The sequence below is a fragment of the Trichosurus vulpecula genome, chromosome 3, assembly GCF_011100635.1.
Source record: "Trichosurus vulpecula isolate mTriVul1 chromosome 3, mTriVul1.pri, whole genome shotgun sequence".
In the NCBI taxonomy this organism is placed as follows: Eukaryota; Metazoa; Chordata; class Mammalia; order Diprotodontia; family Phalangeridae; genus Trichosurus; species Trichosurus vulpecula.
Genome location: NC_050575.1, coordinates 334,359,654 through 334,379,320, shown reverse-complemented (window position 1 = coordinate 334,379,320; position 19,667 = coordinate 334,359,654). Strand labels below are relative to the sequence as shown.

At 34.4% G+C, this 19,667-nt stretch overlaps 1 protein-coding gene across 2 annotated transcripts in view; it reads right to left on the bottom strand.

The window, feature by feature from the left end:
* The window catches only part of PPP4R3B (protein phosphatase 4 regulatory subunit 3B), an 81,117-nt gene that overhangs the window by 19,613 nt on the left and 41,837 nt on the right, over positions 1-19,667 (bottom strand). For both annotated transcript variants that reach the window (XM_036749029.1, XM_036749031.1), the window contains exons 5-7: positions 17,981-18,058; positions 7,494-7,610; positions 5,537-5,653 (exon numbers count right to left, since the gene is read on the bottom strand). In XM_036749029.1, coding sequence (XP_036604924.1) covers positions 5,537-5,653; positions 7,494-7,610; positions 17,981-18,058 — 312 coding nt within the window. The remainder of the gene's footprint in view (positions 1-5,536; positions 5,654-7,493; positions 7,611-17,980; positions 18,059-19,667) is intronic.

Here is a 19,667-nt window from a genome sequence, read left to right as displayed (position 1 = left end):
TTCACGTTTCTCCTCAGTTCAGTCCAAACTCCACTCAGCTGTCAAATAGATCTTCCTAAAGTACATGTGTGACCATGTCACAACCCTCTGCCCCCCACTTGACAAACTCTAGTGGTTCTTTGTTCTCTACAGGATCAAATATAAAATCCTGTTTGGCTTATGCTCATCTCAATTTGGCCCTTTCATATATTTCCAGTATTCTTATACCTTACTCTCCTCCTCCCATGAACTCTGTGATAAAGTGACACTTGCTTTCTTCCTGTTCCTTGCACAAGACTTGTCTGATTTCAGGCATTTTCACTGGCTGTCCCCCAAGCCAGACACTCTCTCCCTCTTCGTCGCTACCTCCCGACTTCCTTCAAGTCTCAAATTCCCACCTTCTACAAAAAGCCTTTCCTAGTTCTCCTTAACTTTAGTGCCTACCTTCTGATTTTATCTGCCATTTACCCTGTATATCTTGTTTGTACATAGCTGTATGCATGTTGTCTGCCGCATTAGACTGTGAGCTCTCTGAGAGCAGAGGACTGACTATCTTTTGTCTTCGTGTGTGTTCTCAGTGCTTAGCACAGGGCCTGGCCCATAGCAGACAGTTAATAAATACTTGTTGACTTAATTTTGGAATGACTGGCAGAGATTTTACTGGAGACATATTAATGAATATAAAAGCCTAAATCATCAAGTTTTCTACATAAATTGTGAATGTTACAATACCCCATCTATTATTTAAAGTTTTTTTGGTAGACTTGTTAAATATGGGTCATAATCATTTGTTCAACTAGATCTATTATCCTTATTCAATATTTGTAAACAGGAATTACTATCTGGGATCAAGTGTCACTTAAAGTATATCTAAATGGCTAATAAGAATAATTTAATTTATTCTGTATAATATTTTATGCAAATAAATTTTACTAGTACAAAAAAGTATTACTTTTAACTCAAGTTTGTTTTACTGGGCTTCAGACCTACAGTAGAAACATTTAGGATAGTCCAAAGGAGTTATTCCTAAAATTACAAAACTACTTATCCTGTTGAAAATTCATCCAGTCTAGTGATGAGTTATTTCTTTGGCCTAAGTGCTACCATGTCAGCTACCTGTTAGCCTCCTGAAAAAGGTAATGAAAAGTAAAAAATAATGACGATGAAAGAAGACAAAGGAAGAGGAAGAAAATCAAAGGTAGGCAAAGTAAAAGATGAAAAAAAAAAAGGAACTTAAACAGGTAAGAAGGCAGCAGGAACAATAGAAAAATTTTGGAACTAAGGAATGCACAAGATGCATTTTAATAACAATTTGTTGAGAGCACAGAAGTTCATGTTAAAGAGTGTTGGCTCATTATGTTAGGCTGCAAAGGTAGTTAACTGGCTTGCTATTTTTAATGGGTTGAGGGTAAACTGGGAAACACAGACTGGGTTCAAATTAAAGAAGACTGTGAATACTAGGCTAAAGTTAGACTTTATATTGTAGGTAACAAAGCACCAGGGACATTTTTGAGCAGGAGAGTAATTATTAATCTGGGAATAGTACATGGCACGGAGAGGGGAAGAAAAGAGACTGGACCAATTAAGAAGCTTATAATCAAGCCACCAAATAGGATATAGGCGGTGGGAATAATAAGAAATGAATACATGCAAGAGATATTACTTCGAGGAGCTATTATTTCATTAGTGTAGACACTCTCCTCCATCAATGCAGATACCAATTCCACTACAACTGAAAGTTATTGAGACTGAAAAAATTTATTCTTTGTGGCCACTGTGATCATCAGCTTCTCTAAACTTAGCTAGGGTGATCCTTGGATAACATAAGTCCATCAATAGGCTCATAGTCAAAGTTTCACCTTGAGAGAACCTGCCACAGCTTGTATTCTACTATCATAATTTGAGAACCCAGAATTATGCCCACAACACAATAAGGCACAGAAAGACAAATGTCTAAGATATTTGAATTTATAAGAGACAGCCCCTGCCCCTGTTCCCTGGCCCCACCGCCCAAAAAAAGAATTAGGTGAAGTGATTAGATATGAGGAGAGAATGAAGAACTTGAAAAATGACTCCAAGATTCTAACTAACAGAGAGAGAGAAGTCAAGAGGGGAAAACCAGTTTTGGAGGATATGAAAAGTTCATTTTTAGGAACAGAGTTAGAGTTAACAACTTGGTTCTAAGTGGTAATGTTCACTAAGCAGCTGGGAGGTGTGACAAAATTTGAGAAACCAGGAAGGCTAGGAACAAAAATTTAGGAGGAACTCCTAAACTGAGTTGAAGCTGTTGAGTTCTCAGAGGAAGAGACTATACTTCCACTCATATTATAAACAAGAGTTGAAAGGACCGAACTTGAAGATCTTATAGTCCAACTGTCTCATTTTACAAAGGCCCAGAGAGATTACATCATTTGCCCAATGTCACTCAGGTTACTAAGTAATAGGATTAAAACCTTGGTCCTCTAACTCCAAATCCTAAACCCTTTTTACTGTACGCTGCCTATTCTTAAGCCTGCTGCTCAGTGCTGTTACAGTACAGACGTGACCTGTGGCACAAAATGAGTTAGTATACACTCATACATTTTCCACTACAGATGGTAGCAGGAGCATGCAGCATTCTGCCTATAGCAGAGCTGTCAGGTCCTAATGAATCAAATCAAAGTTTGTAAATTCTTGGATGTTCCTGATTTGTTATTGAGTAATAATGTTCAATCTTAATTACATTTTACCACACTACAACTGCTGCAATCACTCTTACATGCAATGTAGACTGCCTATACCTCAGAGTTTTAGTGAGGAAAGTTACTATTTAATTTTGAAGTAGAATATATATCCAGAAGAATGCAAGCTCCTTGAGGGCATGAACTGTTTTATATGCCCAGCAACTGTCAGACAATTCATAGTAGATGCTTAATAAATTAATGTCTGCTGAACTAAATTAAAAAGAAAACTGTTAAGGAGTAAGATGGCAGTGGTAATCACATCAGGAGTTGAGAGAAAAGCCAGTGATACTCTGTAGCAGTAAGTCTCCAAATTTTAATCATCTGTAAAGCTAACTTGACTGGAATATATTTTTTATTCTGCCCGCTTCTAGGTGCAGGAAGTTACTCTTGGTTACATGCAAGGAGAATTTCATAGTGTCATCCAAGAGTGGAATTTAAATGACAAGTTTCTGCCATAATTTTAAACCCATGCAAAAATTTAACATGACAAAAGTCTAAACATGACAAACAAAGATTGACCGTTAATGACTGGCTTGAGAATTCATCTTAAGTCAAACCTCTATTGAGACATAATGTCTCAAAGACCTGCCAGAAGGAGTAGCTTTATAAAAAAATCTATACACTTGGGTTTCCAACTTGCTGATTAGATTTGAGGGGAGGTTAAAATGAAAGCTATAACTGAAATTGGCCAAATGCAAAAAGAACAGAAATGATCTTCATATTTATCCTTTCCAAATCTATGGTAGTCTGAAGGCACTGAATACAGCAAATAAAAATCTTAACAAACTTTTTCTAAAAATCTTAAACACTGGTAAAGAAGCAAATCACCAAATTGCTGAACTATATATACAAAATTGATTAACTTAAGACAGATGTTACATTTTGTTTTCAAACCAAAAAAAAAAAAAAAAAGTTAAAATATGAGTGTTTTAGTGTTCAACATCAAAACTTTTCTATATTAATTTGATATGTCTGGATTTCCAAGTATACTGGATTGCACTGTATAGCGTTACTGAAATTATCTATACTCCCTGGAGCTTATGCGCATGATGCTAGAAGAGAAAAAGCAAAGGGCATCAGGTTATCAGGATTTCTGCCAAAAGTATTGCTGTGGAAGACCTATTGGTTTTGAGTGCTTTCTTTTTTTTTCTTTATTAAAAAAAAAAAGTCAACAACACTTCAAACAGAAACTTCAAGTTGTATTTTAAAATAATCTATAATTTACTTGATCCTGTTAACTTTTAGGAAAAGCAACATATTAAAAATTACAAAAAGTTAACCCTTAACTATATAATTGAGGACAAAGATGGTCCTTGAAGACCTACTGACTGATGATAACAGTGAAGGAATTTGAGATAGGAGCCTTTTCCTAGTTTAAAACAAAGAACTGTTAACAACAGTCCTACCACTTCAGCACTATTTAACTACAAAGAAAGAGAAGGGATCTCCAGAGTAAATAGAAACCAGATCCTTCAACTTTCATGATTCTAAGTAAAAGTTAAGAGATAGACGATACTAAAAGAAAACACTAAATGATAAACGTCTTTAATCAAATAAATCATTACATACCAGCAGAATCTGGGTAGCAGTTATTCCTAATAAACCATAATAAGTCACAACAGAAGTCACTCAAAGAAGGCAAAGATAAAAGGAGGCAGATTATGTACTCTGGAGTCAAAGAAACCTCATTTGAAGAAGAAAAATCTACAAATATCCTTCAAGAACAAAAAATGAATACTTGTATTTTCTACATAAGAGGCCAAGTCCTTAAAATTAAAATTTTAAAATAAACAGAAATGGCTACAGAAAAAGCCTATGAAAACATCTAAGTCAATCTTTGAAATCCTTAAAAAAATGCTCTTAGTAAATCTAATAAAGAGTCAAAGACAATAAAAGTAGCAAAAAACTGCCATGCCATTCAATTCAAGATATACTACTAAATGTAAGGGTCAAAAGAATCTGCAAGGTAGAGCACAAATACCTTTTAATGACCTAGCTAATCAACATCAAAATGCTTTAAAATAGAAAAAAACATGAAGTCTCCTTGACCTCTCTTTTACACTAACACAAATAAAAAGCAATATGAATATATCATTTTCCTCCGCTGAAAAGGTTTTTTTAAAAAAACTGAGGTGAAAAAAAGCCAACAGCTTTATAAAAGACTACACACACACACACACACACACACACACACACACACACACACACACACAAAAAGAGATCATGTTACTATTGACCATGGGAAATTTATATAATGTCTCAGTGTACCACGCAACTTCTAAGACTGTAAATCTTCATTGGTAGAGGAAATTCCTCACCAAGAACTCCCTATAGCAGTGAAGTCAAAGAACTAGTTAATTTTTTAAAAATTAACTCAAGAAATATATATACGTAATATGTATAATATATGTATACAAATATATATATCTTTAAGAAAAAGTAAACACCAGAACAATTTAGTTATGTTTGCTGACCAATGTCCTACTAATCTCCTCAAGGTATGAAGTTTTATTTAGATTAGTAGCTACTCTTCAAAACTTATACTTAAGAATGACATTTAAGACTTCAAAACTAATATAATTTACTTACATCTAGAAAATACTGCCATATGATTTTTTTCTTTATAATAAAAACTAAAGTTATAATTGCTTTCTCTAAACTCTCTAAACTAATGTATTAATTATAAATCTCATTCTACTTTGAAATACTGAAGATTATGGCTATTCTTATTCTCAATAAATTTATATGGATAAATCTATGGTAACATTATTTAACTAGAACATTATTACTAAAAAAATTAAATTAAAATTTTAAAAAAGAACATTGTTACTTACATCATCACTCTGCTGGGCTTCTTGCATAACAAATTCTCGGACCATGGATGGACTAAACTCTACTAGATAAGAAAATATATCTGTAGCAGCAGATCTCACCTGCAAATCATCCATTCCCTGAATAAAAAAAAAATTAAATTACTTAGATACACCTTGTGAAACAGCATACTCTGACAATAAAAATTTATGGTTTGTACACTATTCTTTGTACAAAGCGAAGATCAACCCTTGTACTGTACATGAATAATACAATATGGAAACAGAAGAAAGTTTTATGTTAGTGATAATTTCTGTTGCTCTCATCACCGTCATTCTGAATATACTTCTTAACTATGTGTTCCTTCCTTTTCCTTCTTGAACACTAAATCTTTAGAGCTGGACGTGTTTAATATTTAGCTTCTGGAGAGGCAACATAGTATAGTAGATAGAAAGTAGGGCTCAGAATAAGGAGAATCTGAGTTTAATTGACATCTGACACATATTGGTTTTATAATCCAGGGAAAATCATTAAAACCTTCAGTGCCACCAAGCAAATCTCTAAGATTATAAATTGTAGAACAGCTGCAGGTTCGCATTAATAGAAGTAGTTTCTCCACCAAGTATTTACTCCCTGTCACCACTTTTCCCACCCAGGGTAACTGATGGTGCAGTGGAAAGAGTGCTGGGCTTGGAGTCAGAAAGAATGGATGTAAATTTAGCCTCAGACATTTACCTTGTGATCTCGGGCAAATTGCTTAAATCTCTCTTTGCCTCAGTTTCCTCAACTGTAAAATAGGAATCATAATTGTACCTACCTCCCATGGTTGTTGTGAGGATCAAATGAGATAATATTTGTAGAATTACTTAGCATAGTGCCTGGTACAAAACATAGCTATGTAAATGTATAAATGCTTATCTCCTTCCTCCTACCTCTTTGTCTCCAGATTTCTAGAAATTTCCTGCTTTTGATTTTTCCATTTTCACCATAAAAAGAACAAATATTCAATTAATTAGATTATGTATTCTTTAATTTGAAAAGCAGCATGGCACAATGGATAGAGAACTGGCCCCAGAGTCGGGAAGACTTGGATTCAAGTCTCATAGTTAATACATACTGACTCTGGAACCATGGGCAATTTATATAATGTCTCAGTGTTCCAGGCAACTTCTAAGACTGTAAATCTTCACTGGTAGAGGAAATTCCTCACTGAGAACTCCCTATAGTAGTAAAATCAAAGAACTAGTTAATTTTTTTTAAATTAACTCATGAAATGTTAAGTATCTACTCAGTATAAGGCACTGTACTAAGCAAGAAAAGGCACAGATAAAAAAAGATAAATAAAAAAATAATTCCTAACTTCAAGGAACTTCTCTATAAGCAATGACTTAAATAGGAAACAAAATAATCAAAATTTATGAATTTCCCTTCTCAAAATCCTAAGAAAAATTGAACTTAGTGGCCTCTCTGTTGCTTAAAATTTGTCCTTACATCGACTCCTAAGTCATACTTCGAGCCTTTCCTAAACTGGTCTTTTATCCTGGCTGTGTCCATCTTCTTCCTTAATGGCATTTTCTTCCTCCCTAGTTATCCCTAATCGGGAATACTTTAAAAACCATTTTGGGAAATTGTATATGTTTCTATAACTAAACTATTTAATGACTGGGGGTGGAGGGTGGGGAGGGTGACTGGTTTCTCTGGAGGTTACTCAATGTTTCATTCCTCACTTGTCACCCCATCAAAGCCATTCACACACTGAAAGTTACAATTTTAAACAACCCCCCCAAACTGTAAAACTTACATATTTGTTAATATTTCACCAACATTAGCCAAACAATAACTGTGATTACAATAACTACATTACAAAATATTACTCTATATCCCAAAATGCACTGGTGATATAAATTTCATTAATTAGATCTGTAACATCAATATAATAAATTTACAACTTCCAAAAGTATCAAGAAATTATATAGTTACCATTACAATTTCAAGAGCAGGAAGAATCCCCAATTTTGCCAAAGTTTTGAAAAATGCATCCCTGTTTTGAGGTTGTAATGTTTGAGAAAACGCACAGAATTCCTTGAAAAAATTAACCTGTAATATGAGAAACCATAGTAAGTTGACAAGTTCTAAGACAGACTTGGGAGCCACCGGAATGTGGCACTACAGTAAAGGGAACTCGGTATAATACTTTTTGGCCAAAACTCCTCTCTTTTATGCAGTATAAATGCATCCAAATATGCATATCACAGCTGTTGAACATCAACTGCCTTTCTCTGCAACTACTATCTTTCTATTATAAAAGAACCTTCACTTATAAATGCAACTCTGATGGTTAGAATCCTAGATTCCAATTAAATGAAGCAAATAGCATTGTGGCACAGTGCAGTTAAAAAAAACCAGACTGCAAGCAGGGAGACCTAGGTGAGAGACACCACTCCAATATTTGCTAAATTGTGTAACTTTGAGCAAGTCATTTAACCTCTTATAGGCTTCAATTGTTTTATCTGTAAAATGAGAGGGCTTAAAATAGATGATTCCTAACATCTCTGTGGGTAATAACATTCTAAAAATGAATAATTAAAAAGAAAGCAGATAAATATTTCATTGTTTAGGCTGGTTTTCAATCTACTACAGGCAACAGAGCAGACAAATTCCATGGGCTGGCAGACTCTTAAGGACAAAATATTGGCAGTTTCCAATTTACAAATGAGTTGTATTCCAAAAGTTGACTTGTAAATTCGAAGCCTAAGGCTCAGAACTCAATCTCCTAGATAAAAAGTTACCAAAAATGTGGCAAATTACTGGGATTATATGTGGAAGCCTAGTGCTAGATTCATATATTTAGGTCCCGAGAACAAGGGACCATGCTGTGTGCAGGAAGAAAAATAAAGTTTTCTCCTTCTTTCTTGAATATAAGATTAGTCCTAGTAAAATTTTTTTAAATTACCAAATTTCATCTTGTTTCTCCTCCCCAAATCCAAGAATACCTCCCTCTTGGATCTATATGCCATCCTAACTCTAACTCCTGTCCTCAACCTCACCAATAAGTTTCCCTTTGCTGTTAATCAAAATGTCTATTTCCTTACTACAGCTGACTGAAATTAAGTACTGTATTAGGAAGAAAGAAAATATTAATGTAATAAAGTATTTGCTTTTTAATACTGATGTTTTTAATGATGCCTTAGTACATACTTCCAAGGGATTTTATATTTTGAAAAGAAGATGTTTATATCTAAATTTCTGGCAGCATAACAGAAGTATGTTTAAAAATTTACTGTGATGTATATGTTGGGAAGAAACAAGTTACCCCATAGGCAGACTATCCCCTTCTTTAAGCTTTTTCTTTTCCCTCACTTCCAAAATCACAGAAAATCTAAGTGCTTCAAATTTTTGCGAAACTGCTCCCAACGCAGCAGCAAGGATTTTTGCAATTCTAAGACAAAGTAGAACGAAAGATGGGCAACTATCAGCACATACAAGATGTTTGCAAGTCTGGTGTTTGTATGATGGGGACTATTTGTACTGCAAAGTACTCTAGAGATTATGAATCATCTTAAAGACATGCTGCTGGATCTGTAACTTCAGACATATGGAGACTAACACCAATGGAGATTACAATTCTTCTTAGCCTATATGACTCTTTTCCATGTCTTTCCATGAAACATCCAACATGCAAGAGGCCTTCTGATTATTTTAATGTCTCATTAGTACTAATGTAGCATTCTGAATGTCCACGTCATGTCCCATGCTCACCATAATCTTTTTTTCACCATAATCTTTTTATGCCACTTCTTGCACAAAAGCCTTTGTTCAGATATAGAAGAAATGGAATGGAATCCTGGCTTCAATAAAGGCTACATGTGTAGACATAAGCAAGTCATATCATACACCTGGGTCTCTATATCATAATCAAGCTCATTTAAAATATATTAGGTGTCATGTACTGTTTTCTAGTTGCTGGAGACACAGACACAAAAATGAAACAGTCCCTACCCTCTTAAATTTTCTCAGGGAAGAAATGAGGAGAATGAATTACAAAATCTTTAAAGTAACCTCCTGTTCTAAATCCTTTTATCCTAGGTAGTGTTTCATTAAGTCTAACCATAAAACATCACCAGAAAAATACACAAGTGATAAAAAAAATGGGTCTTTGTGATAGTGAGCAGTTTGTGATCACTAAAAAGCACATCCTACTTTCCCCAAAAAACAACCCATCCAAATAACTGCTACCTGCTCAATTCTGGACCCAGCTCCTTTTCAATCAAATTAAGACCCACCCAGCAGCATTCATGTCTGGGGAAGAAAGCAAAGACTTTTAGGAGTATAGGCAGTAATTTTAAAAACTGTTGCCACCAATCAAAGGCAAGGATTTCAGAAGAAATGGCAGAAATGAGCTTCTTATTAAGATGGTTTTTGAAAATAGGATTCGTATTTCTAGACCACATTAAAAATATTCAGGAACGACAGGTGAGACACAAAGGATGAAGTATATCTCAGGGGGGCTAGAAAGATACATTTGCCTGCCTTGTAAATACCATCAAAGGGTTTTAAATTGAAAAGGAAGGGGAACAACCTAAGTAACAGAGGAAATAGCTAAATTGTTGAAAAAAAGAAGATACCTAGAAAGTCACAAGAAATAAAATCTAATAGAGAGAAATAAGTCCTATGGTCTGAGATGTTTATATACAAGTATACCAAATATATATATTCAGTGAAAAGTGAACTAGAGATCAATACTTAAGGTAATGTAATAAAAATTAGGAGGTTGGTCTGGGTAACTTCTAAGGTCCCTTCCATTTCTACACCCAAGAGCCTATGATTCTCATCCATCTCCTTTTTGGCACCACGCCACATGCCTAAAATTGCATTCACTTTTTGAGAGAACACATGGCCTAGTGGGAAGAGAACTGGTTTGTGAATCAGAAGTCCTGGGTCTGAATCCCATCTTGGATACTTACTAGCTGTGTGACCCCAGGCAAATCACTGAATCTCTCTGGGTTCTCAGTTCCTGTTTTATTGATAATCACAGCTGACATTTTAAACACTGCTTTAAGATTTGTATTTTACTTTTATTAACATATTTGATCTTCATAACAACTGCACAGACCACATGGCTAGAAAGAGGAAACAGATGAAGAAGTCAGGAAACACAAGGCTGGCACACAGACTTTATGTAGTAGTAATGAAAGACTTCAATTACCAAGATATTTCCAAGGGTTCTCTCTCTGCCAAAAGTTAATGATAATCTTTATTTACAGGAAGAACAGGGAATAATTACATTTATTTGCTTTAATAATTTTATTCTTTAGAAGTAGAGGAACCAAGAAAAGGGAACAACTTCTGAGTCTGATTTACATCAAGAAGAAAAAGTGGTTCCTAGAATAGAAATGATGGGATCTTTGAAGAGATGATAGAGATGAAAAAGAAAACCAGAAGTCAAACATCAACCTTAGATTTTAGTTCAGAGAAAGGAAGGCAAGTACTTCACATGCTGAAATTCTATAAAGTCAGCTCAGGAGGGATGGGATACTCTAAAGAATGAAATTTTTCATTCTGAGGAGACAAAAGGAAACAATTCCAAGAAGGAATAAAAAGGATATGTAGAGAAGTAAATGAACAGGGGACTTACCAACTAATAAAGAATTTTAAAAGATAACTATACAAAAAACAATACACACTATTAACAATTCTATAGAAAAAATGACCAAAATCACTAGTAAGAGAAAGGCAAATCAAAACAAGCATTGGGTTTCACCTCACACTGGCAAATTGGCAAAGATGATAAAGTATGAACATAGTCAACACGTGAGAAGTTGTAGAAAGACAGGAATACTACTCCATTGTTAATGGAGCTATGAATTAGCAAAATAATTCTGGAAAGCAGCTTGGAATTATGCAAATCAACTAGCTAAAATCTTTGACCCAGAGATTCCACTGCTAGGCATATATTCTAAGGAGGTCACTGACAAAAAGAAATTCTAAAATATTTGTAGTAGCACTTTTTGCAGTAGCAAACTGGAAACAAAGTATATGCCCATCAACTGGAGAATGATGTTAAAAAAAACTGTGGCATATGAATGTAATGGGATATTAGAAAGAATGAATTTGGTGAATACAGAAAATCATGGTAACACTCACATAACTGATGTAAAGAGAGGGAAACAGAGCCAAGAAAACAATGTTTTCACCACAAAGAAACTGAAAATGAATACTGAAAAGTCACAAAGAATAACCTTGGTCTCAAACAAAAGATAAGAAAACATCCCCCATTCTCCACCACAGTTTGGTCGGGTCCAATCCTTTGCAAAAAGGGATCCAGTGGTGTGGGATGTTACACATATTGTCAGATTCTTTTGATGGTCCTGGTTAGTTTTGCTGAATTTGCTTTCCCTTTTCCTCTCAAAAAAAAAAAAAAAAAATTCTCCTTTGGTCTCAGTTTAAAAAATAGAGCATAAGATCAATGGAAAAGACTAGGCAAGGGAGATTTAGAAATAATGGGACTGAATAGTTCAGTGTTTGATAAAGTGGAAAATATAAATTACCTAGAAGAAAACTCCTTATCGGATAAAAATGTTGGGGAAATGGTCTGGCAGAAATTGGGCCTAGATCAACAACTTCTACCATATTCCACAATACATTCTAAATGGATATGCAACCTTAATATTAAAGATTATACTATAAAAAAATTAGAAGAAAAGCTGATCATATACCTCTCACTGGACAGAAGATGTATCCTTAACCAAACAAGAGACAGAGGCAATTAAAAAAGATAAAATAGATATCTTTCATTACTTGAAACAGAAAAGCTTCTTCATGAACAAAATTAATGCACTTAGAATAAGAAAGAAGTGGTCTAATGAGTAAAAAAAATTTTGTATCAAATTTCTCTGATAAGGGTGTAGTATCCAAGAAATATAAATAAATATGAAATAAAAAATAAAAATATTTAAGACTAACAACCATTCTCCAGTACGGAAGTAGTCAAAGGGTATGAACAAACAGTTCTCAAATGAATAGCAAAATATTTTATAACTACATGAACAAATGCTCCAAATTACTAATAAGAAAAATGAAAATCAAAACAAACCTTAGTTTTACCTCACACCCTGAAAACTGGCAAAGATGACAAAAACTAACCATAGTCAATTTGGAGGGGCTGTGAAATAATGGGCACTCTAATACACTGTTAGTGGAGTTGTGAAATGGCACAACCATTTCTGGAAAACAATTTGGAATTAGGCAAATAAAGTGACTAAAATGCCCATACCTTTTGAACTAGAGATTCTATTAGTGGGCTTATACCCCAAGAAAGTCATTGATAAAGGAAAAGTTCCCGTATACACCAAAATATTTATAGTAATTCTTTTTGTATAATAGCAAAGACTTGGAAAACCAAGCAAATGCCTATCTCTTGGGGAATGGCTAAATAAATTGTGGTACAAGAATGGAATGGAATATTATTATGCTGTAAGAAATGATGTGTGTAATGAATACAGAGAAAAATGGAAAGATCTACATTAACCAAAGCAGAGTAAAGTAAGCAGAGCCAAGAAAAAACAATATGCATAACAACTACAACAATGTAAATGAAAAGAACCACACATTAAAAATCAAAAGTGAATTTAACAAAATTATAAAAGATCAAGCAGGACTCGAAAGAAGAAAAATGAAAAAAACCACCCCAACTTAACTCTTCATGAAGGTGGGAGTCCATAGGTGTTACACTTGCCCATATTTTCAGCCTTTTTCAATTTATCAATCAGTTGTGCTGATCCCACCTCCCTCTCCCCCTTTTTAAATACTATTGGTTATATAGGTTGGCTCTCTGGGAAGGGTAAAGGGAAGTATAATTGGAATAAATATGATAAGAAATAGAAGATACCAATAAAAAGTTATTTTTAAAAATTCTTTCTTCTAAGGGATATTTCTCTGGGAGGAGGGAGGGAAAGGAATTGAGAAATCTACTTGATAAAAAAGAAGAAAAAGAAAAGAAGATTAAAACATTTATTTTTAGAAAAGACAAATACAGAAGGTGGAAGTGCAGGTAATGGAATTGGAATCCAAAAGGACGGCACCAAAAAGGAATATGAAAGCTTGGAATAAACAGGGGCTGACTTGAAATGCTAAAGTAAACAAAATTATTTTTTCCAGTTGTCTTTAAGAAAATAAGAGGTAAAGGAATACTGCTTGGGGTGGTTTAGAAAAGGTTAAATAAAGAAAAGGCAGAATTGCAAAACTTTTATTTGTTTTCTGCGCTCAGGAATAATAATCTGTGGCGTACTCAGGACAAAACAAAAATGGCCAATAGGGAGTTAAAACCCAAGATAAATAGGGAGATAGATAAGAGAGCACCTAATTATACCTGATGAATTAAAGTCACCAAACACAAATGAATTAAATCCCAGGGTATGAAGCCAATTGCTGGAGTTATAACCTTAGTGCCTGGCATTTAATAATGGCTTGTGGATTGATACAGTTTCTCAGCTTTTGTCAGTAATCTATAATAGATCCTGGAGAACAGTAAAGGTAACAAAAACCTTGAGAAGGCTAGATATAATGGAATTAAGTTTGATAGTGCAGTCAGCTTAATTTGGATTCCTAGCAAAACTCTAGAACATATCTTTAAAGGAATGGTTATTGAACCATTCAGAAGAGGAAGCGGTGATCATAAAGCTAGCCAAACTTCATCAAGAACAGACTGTAACCGGACAAACTCATTTCCTTTTTTGATAGTTATTATACCAGTAGATGGGGGAAATATTCTATCAGTTTTACCTAGATATTAGCAAAACGACAGTCTTTTATGTGCTATTCCTATGGAAAGGGAATGACAGGCAACTAGATGGCACAATGGACAAAGAGTAGGTATAGTTAGAAAGACTTTAGTTCAAATCCAGCCTGAAACCAAGTAGCTGTGTGACCCTTAGCAAGTCATTTAAGCTGTTTGTCTTATTTTAATTTTCTGTAAAATAGGCACAATAATAGGACCTGCCTCTAAGGGTTGCTGTGAGGACCAAGGGAGATGATAATTGTAAAGCCCTTAGCAACAGTGCCTGGAACAAAGTGCTATACAAATGTTAGTTATTATTATTATTATTAATACTACTACTATCATCATCATCACTAAAAATTAACTAGGTAATATTAGAGTTAGGTAGATTTGGAAAGAGCAGTCATTAAGAGGATAATACCTAGGACTAAAGGAAATCCTTTATGATACTACTGATTCATACTGACATTGTGGTCTACTACACCCTCCAGTTGGATGAACTTCTGTCTAGCTAGACTTGCCCTATTTTGTTCATAAGTTCAGTTTTTTAATCCATGAAATTTTTTTATTTGTCCTTGTTAAACTTCATCTTAAACAGCACAGGGTCAAGTAGAGATCCTTGAGGGCACTCTGGTGGAAACCTCTCAAGCTGGCATGGAACCATTAATGACTAACTACCTTTTGGCCATTCTACTAATTCTAAATCCACCTAGTACTGCCTGGTTCATATATTTCTGTTTCCGTAAGAATGACATTGAGAGACTTTAAGAAAAAAAGGTAAATTTGAATTTAGGCTGCATTAAGAGAAGCACAGTATCCAGGAATGATAGATATACCATATTCTGCTATGGTCAACTCACATCTGGAGTACTGTGTTAAGTTCTATGTACATTTGTGCAAGGAGACTGGTAAGCATCTAGAGGTAGGCCATCAGAATGCAGAAGGGTTTCAAGATCATGTCATATGGGGACTGGATGAAGAAAATGAAGGTGTGTGATAACAAAAAGATGGCCTAGAGGGGACATGATAGTTATTTTCAAGAACCTGAGGGGCTATTGTGTGGAAGAGGAGTTTTAAACTTGTTCTGAGGGCAAGAGGGGGCAAAACCAGGGCCAATTATTATAAGCCTCTAAGAAACAAATGTAGTATTGATAAAAACTATTTAACAATTAGGGCAATTGAAAGTCGAGAGGCTTCACACCTCAGCAAAATTTAGATGACTAATAATCAGCTTATTGAAGAGGAGACTTTTACCTTCCAATTCAGATTCAAGGATTCTCTGGGCAAAAATACATTTTATGCTTTGATTTTTACAGTATGAATGGTTGGACCTATCTTTTTTGTACTGCTATAGATTTTGTTAAGTTGGTTTTTGTAACATTCTAGGTCTTAAGATGCTGTTATCACCAAAAAGGAGAACATAGAACACTTTACCAACTGGGGGTTCTTTTACTTGGTTTCTATGTAGGTCATTTTCCATGACATTGCAAAACATCTTAGGTAAACATGTTTGTTTTATAATTCACTTGACTCTGATCTCTCTTTTTTTTTTTGGCAGGGGGGAAGGCCGGGCAATTGGGGTTAAGTGACTTGCCCAAGGTCACACAGCTAGTAAAGTGTTTAAAGTGTCTGAGGCCGCATTTGAACTCAGGTCCTCCTGACTCCAGGGCCGGTGCTCTACTCACTGCGCCACCTAGCTGCCCCAACTTGAATCTGATCTCAAGTCTATTTTTGAACAAAATTATTTCCATACTTAGGTCTGTCATAGTCTATATATGATGTTTAATATATGTATGAGAAACTTTCCTTGAGAAGACCCTTCAAAGCTACATTTTGTCCTACCAACTTAAATATTCAAAAAATAGACAAAATTGGGTTTAGATTTTTGGCTGACCTCAATTACATGATCATAGAGATCTGATGTACTTCAGAGAGTTGTGATAGTTTTCCTGTTCCTTTAGTTGTTTGTTTGTTTTTTTTTAATCAAGGATACTTCAATGTTAAGTATAGCCCATTTTCATAAAGATTATAGATATGAGAAACTAGGCATATAAGTCAGTAGTTGGTGATACCTTTTTGGTTGCCTTGCAGGGGCGGGGAGATAAACCACTGTCTGTGTTCTTTTGTATTCTTTCATCATCTTCCCTTTTTGAGCTATCTTGAAAAATGATTGAATGCCTTTAAAATTATGTCACCTCTTGCAAGTATTTCTTCTGTAATTTTTTTGTTCAGGTCAAGGCACTCTTCCTAACTTTATTTTTTTAATGCCAATGTCATTTCCTTATATAGTATACTACTGGCTTGTAATCTACTGCCACGGTCTTCAAGAACAAAGGATCACTTCCATACCAGGATGAAGCATCAAAGAAGGACTTTTGTGAAAGAGTCCTTGAGATAATAAAACCCCTCTGAAGTATCTTAAAGAAACACATGAAAATGAAACCATCAATGCCAAATGAGTCAAATAATATATTTGTTATCTTACCTAACTCCCTCCACCCTAAACCCCATCCTCAACAGTATAAAAATGTAAAATCGAAACAATTTAGTCAAATGAGTGTATGTATACTTATGACTTCTAGAATCACATTTTGGAACTAGAAGGGACTTTAACAATTATCTACTCTCTCATTTTACTGATGAGGAACCAGTTTTACTAAACTACGTTTAGCTATGTTATTTGTGATATATTCAAACTCTGCAGCTAGGAAAAATTCTGTATTTCCATTATTAAGGCATTTCCACATTCAACTATATCTGTATAACACAGAGAATAAAGAGTTGGAAGGAATCTCAGAAACGATCTGGACCAGCTCATTCATAAACAAGAATTCACTCTTCAAAAGTGGTGATCTAGCTTTTCCTAAAAGATCTCTAAGGAGGGGAAGTAAATCACTATCCCTTCAGGCAATCAATTCTATTTTTGGATGGTTTCTAGTGTTAGAAGGTTCTTCCTTAAATCAGGATGATTCTATAACTTCGTTATATATGAGGTTTTATACAACTTTTGCCTATTCTTATTTCTGGTTTTTGCACTCAAGCAGAACAAGTCTAATCACCTCTTCTATGACAGCCCTTCAATTTTGAAGATAGCTATCATGTATAATCAGAACCATCCTATTCAGGTTAAAATTTCCCAGTTTCCTTAGTCAAACCCAATAGAGCATGATCTTGAAGCTCTTGAACACAGTAGCTATTCTCCAGCATATCAATGTCTTTCCAAAAATGTAGTGCTCAGAATTAAATTTAAGACTCCAGATAGTTTGACCAGCACAGAGTACATCAAGATTATCACCTTCTTCATTTTGGCCACTATATACTCCTAATGAAGCCTTAGAATCGCTGTTGATTCAAATCAACCCTAGTCATGGCAATTTCCCTTTTGTAAATCTCTTCTTCTCCTTAACATAGCTTTAAATATAATATAGCTTTAAATAATAAAAACTCAAACCTTTATGTCCAAGCATAAAATTTAAAAAATTAACATCAAACTATGAGAAAAATTGCTTTCATGTAACTTGATTAAAGCTCATACCTTCAATCTCTTTGTAATAATATGAAATAGAACAGAGTATATTTGCCTTCTGGAAAATTATTTTTTATAGTAGTCCTTGTTTTAAAAAAAAAAAGGATCGACACAAGAATGGCTCTTGATTTCAGCTATTCTGAACTTCAAAAATTGATAACTTACCAATTCACGCCGTTTATCATCATCTGTAGCTTCGTCTGTTAACTGTGCAAAAACTTCAGACAAAAATTTCTCATCTTCCTGCATGATAAATAACAATTACTATAAAATATTAACAAAACATGATTTAGGAAATATAATAGGATTTCTTAAAGCAACAGCACTTTCATTAGACCATATATAACATTTCAGAGTAGATATAAAATTCCAGGGTACTTCCAAATAACAAGCTCTCTATATTCATCATTCAGGTGCAAAACCACCAGCATTTAAGTTCTCTATTTAACAGTACAATACTTAGTCAATAACTCCAAACTATTAGGAATATAATAATTGTACAGATTTGAATGGCCACTGATGTCTCTTAGCTCTCAAACTCTGTAATTCTGCCATTAAGATTCACAAAGGAAAAAGGTTTCTGCGTGGCTAAGAAGAAGGCAAAAAGTCCATGCACATTTCACTCCACAGGCACTTGTTTCAAGTCCTTACTTGGATATACTTTACTCTAAACACAAGTTAACAAAATAGATTATATAATTCTTTCTCAGGCCACAACAGATTATAAAGTGGGGGTGGTATGGAGAACTGCTACTTGGAGGGAGGCACAGTGATAATAGAAAGAACAAACATTCACAGCCTGACCTTGAGGAAAGCTAGAAAAACTATCAGAAACAAACATAAGAACTAAAAAACAGTATCACTCCGGAGCCATTTAGTGTAACAGTAAATAACACTCTTTACAGTAACACAGTATAATAAATGATATTTATAATGATGAGTTTTAGTAATAAAGAATTTATATTCAATCTACTAAAAATGAAAATATATAATTAATATACAAATTTCCCCAAAAATTGCTTTAAAAGTTTTGGCATTTTTAGGGTTTGGAATATTCATGTAGATGACCACCTCATTCCTCAAATAACTAGATAAATAAGACACTACAATATAATTTTATTAAGATTGCAACGCAGTTACAGAGTTACTTATATCTTCATGCTAGCAAAATCAAATTATACTATGACCTTCAAAATATTAGTGATGTACCTCAAACACTTCCACCAGTTCTCATTTTGGAAGTCAACATCACAGATGTTAAAGCATGCTCATGTGTGTAAGTGCATGCACACAAACACACAGAGCCACTGTCAGAAACTAAACATTGGGAAAATAAATCATTAGTATGACCCAGTATGGCACATGAGTTATACTAATTTATCAATTCATCTTAGGCTTTATTTTTATCATCTAAAATAAAGAGTTGCATTAAGGTAGCTTTTATTGATCTACAAAGTAATTCTTTCAAACCTCAAGGAATGCCCAAGTTATATAACTGCTCCTTGCCTCAGTTTCCTCATTTGTAAAAATGAGTGCTAGACTTGATAGCCTCTAAGATTGTCTTCTTAGCTTTAAATCTATGATCCTATGATTCTTAGTTTCATCAGGATGGGAAACAAATCCATGTTTACCCTACCTAGGACATTTCATGACAATATAAAGTTTGATCATATTCTGATTCTTTTCAACCAACCAATCTCTTCTCCCACCCCACCCCCCATCCCACTTCTTTCCAGGCTGAAAAATCCTAGCCATTTCTTTTGATAAGACTTTCATAGAGAAAATCCTTTATTCCTTTTATCATTTTAGTTGCCTTTTGCTTTATCTTCCCCAGATCCATCACATCATTATT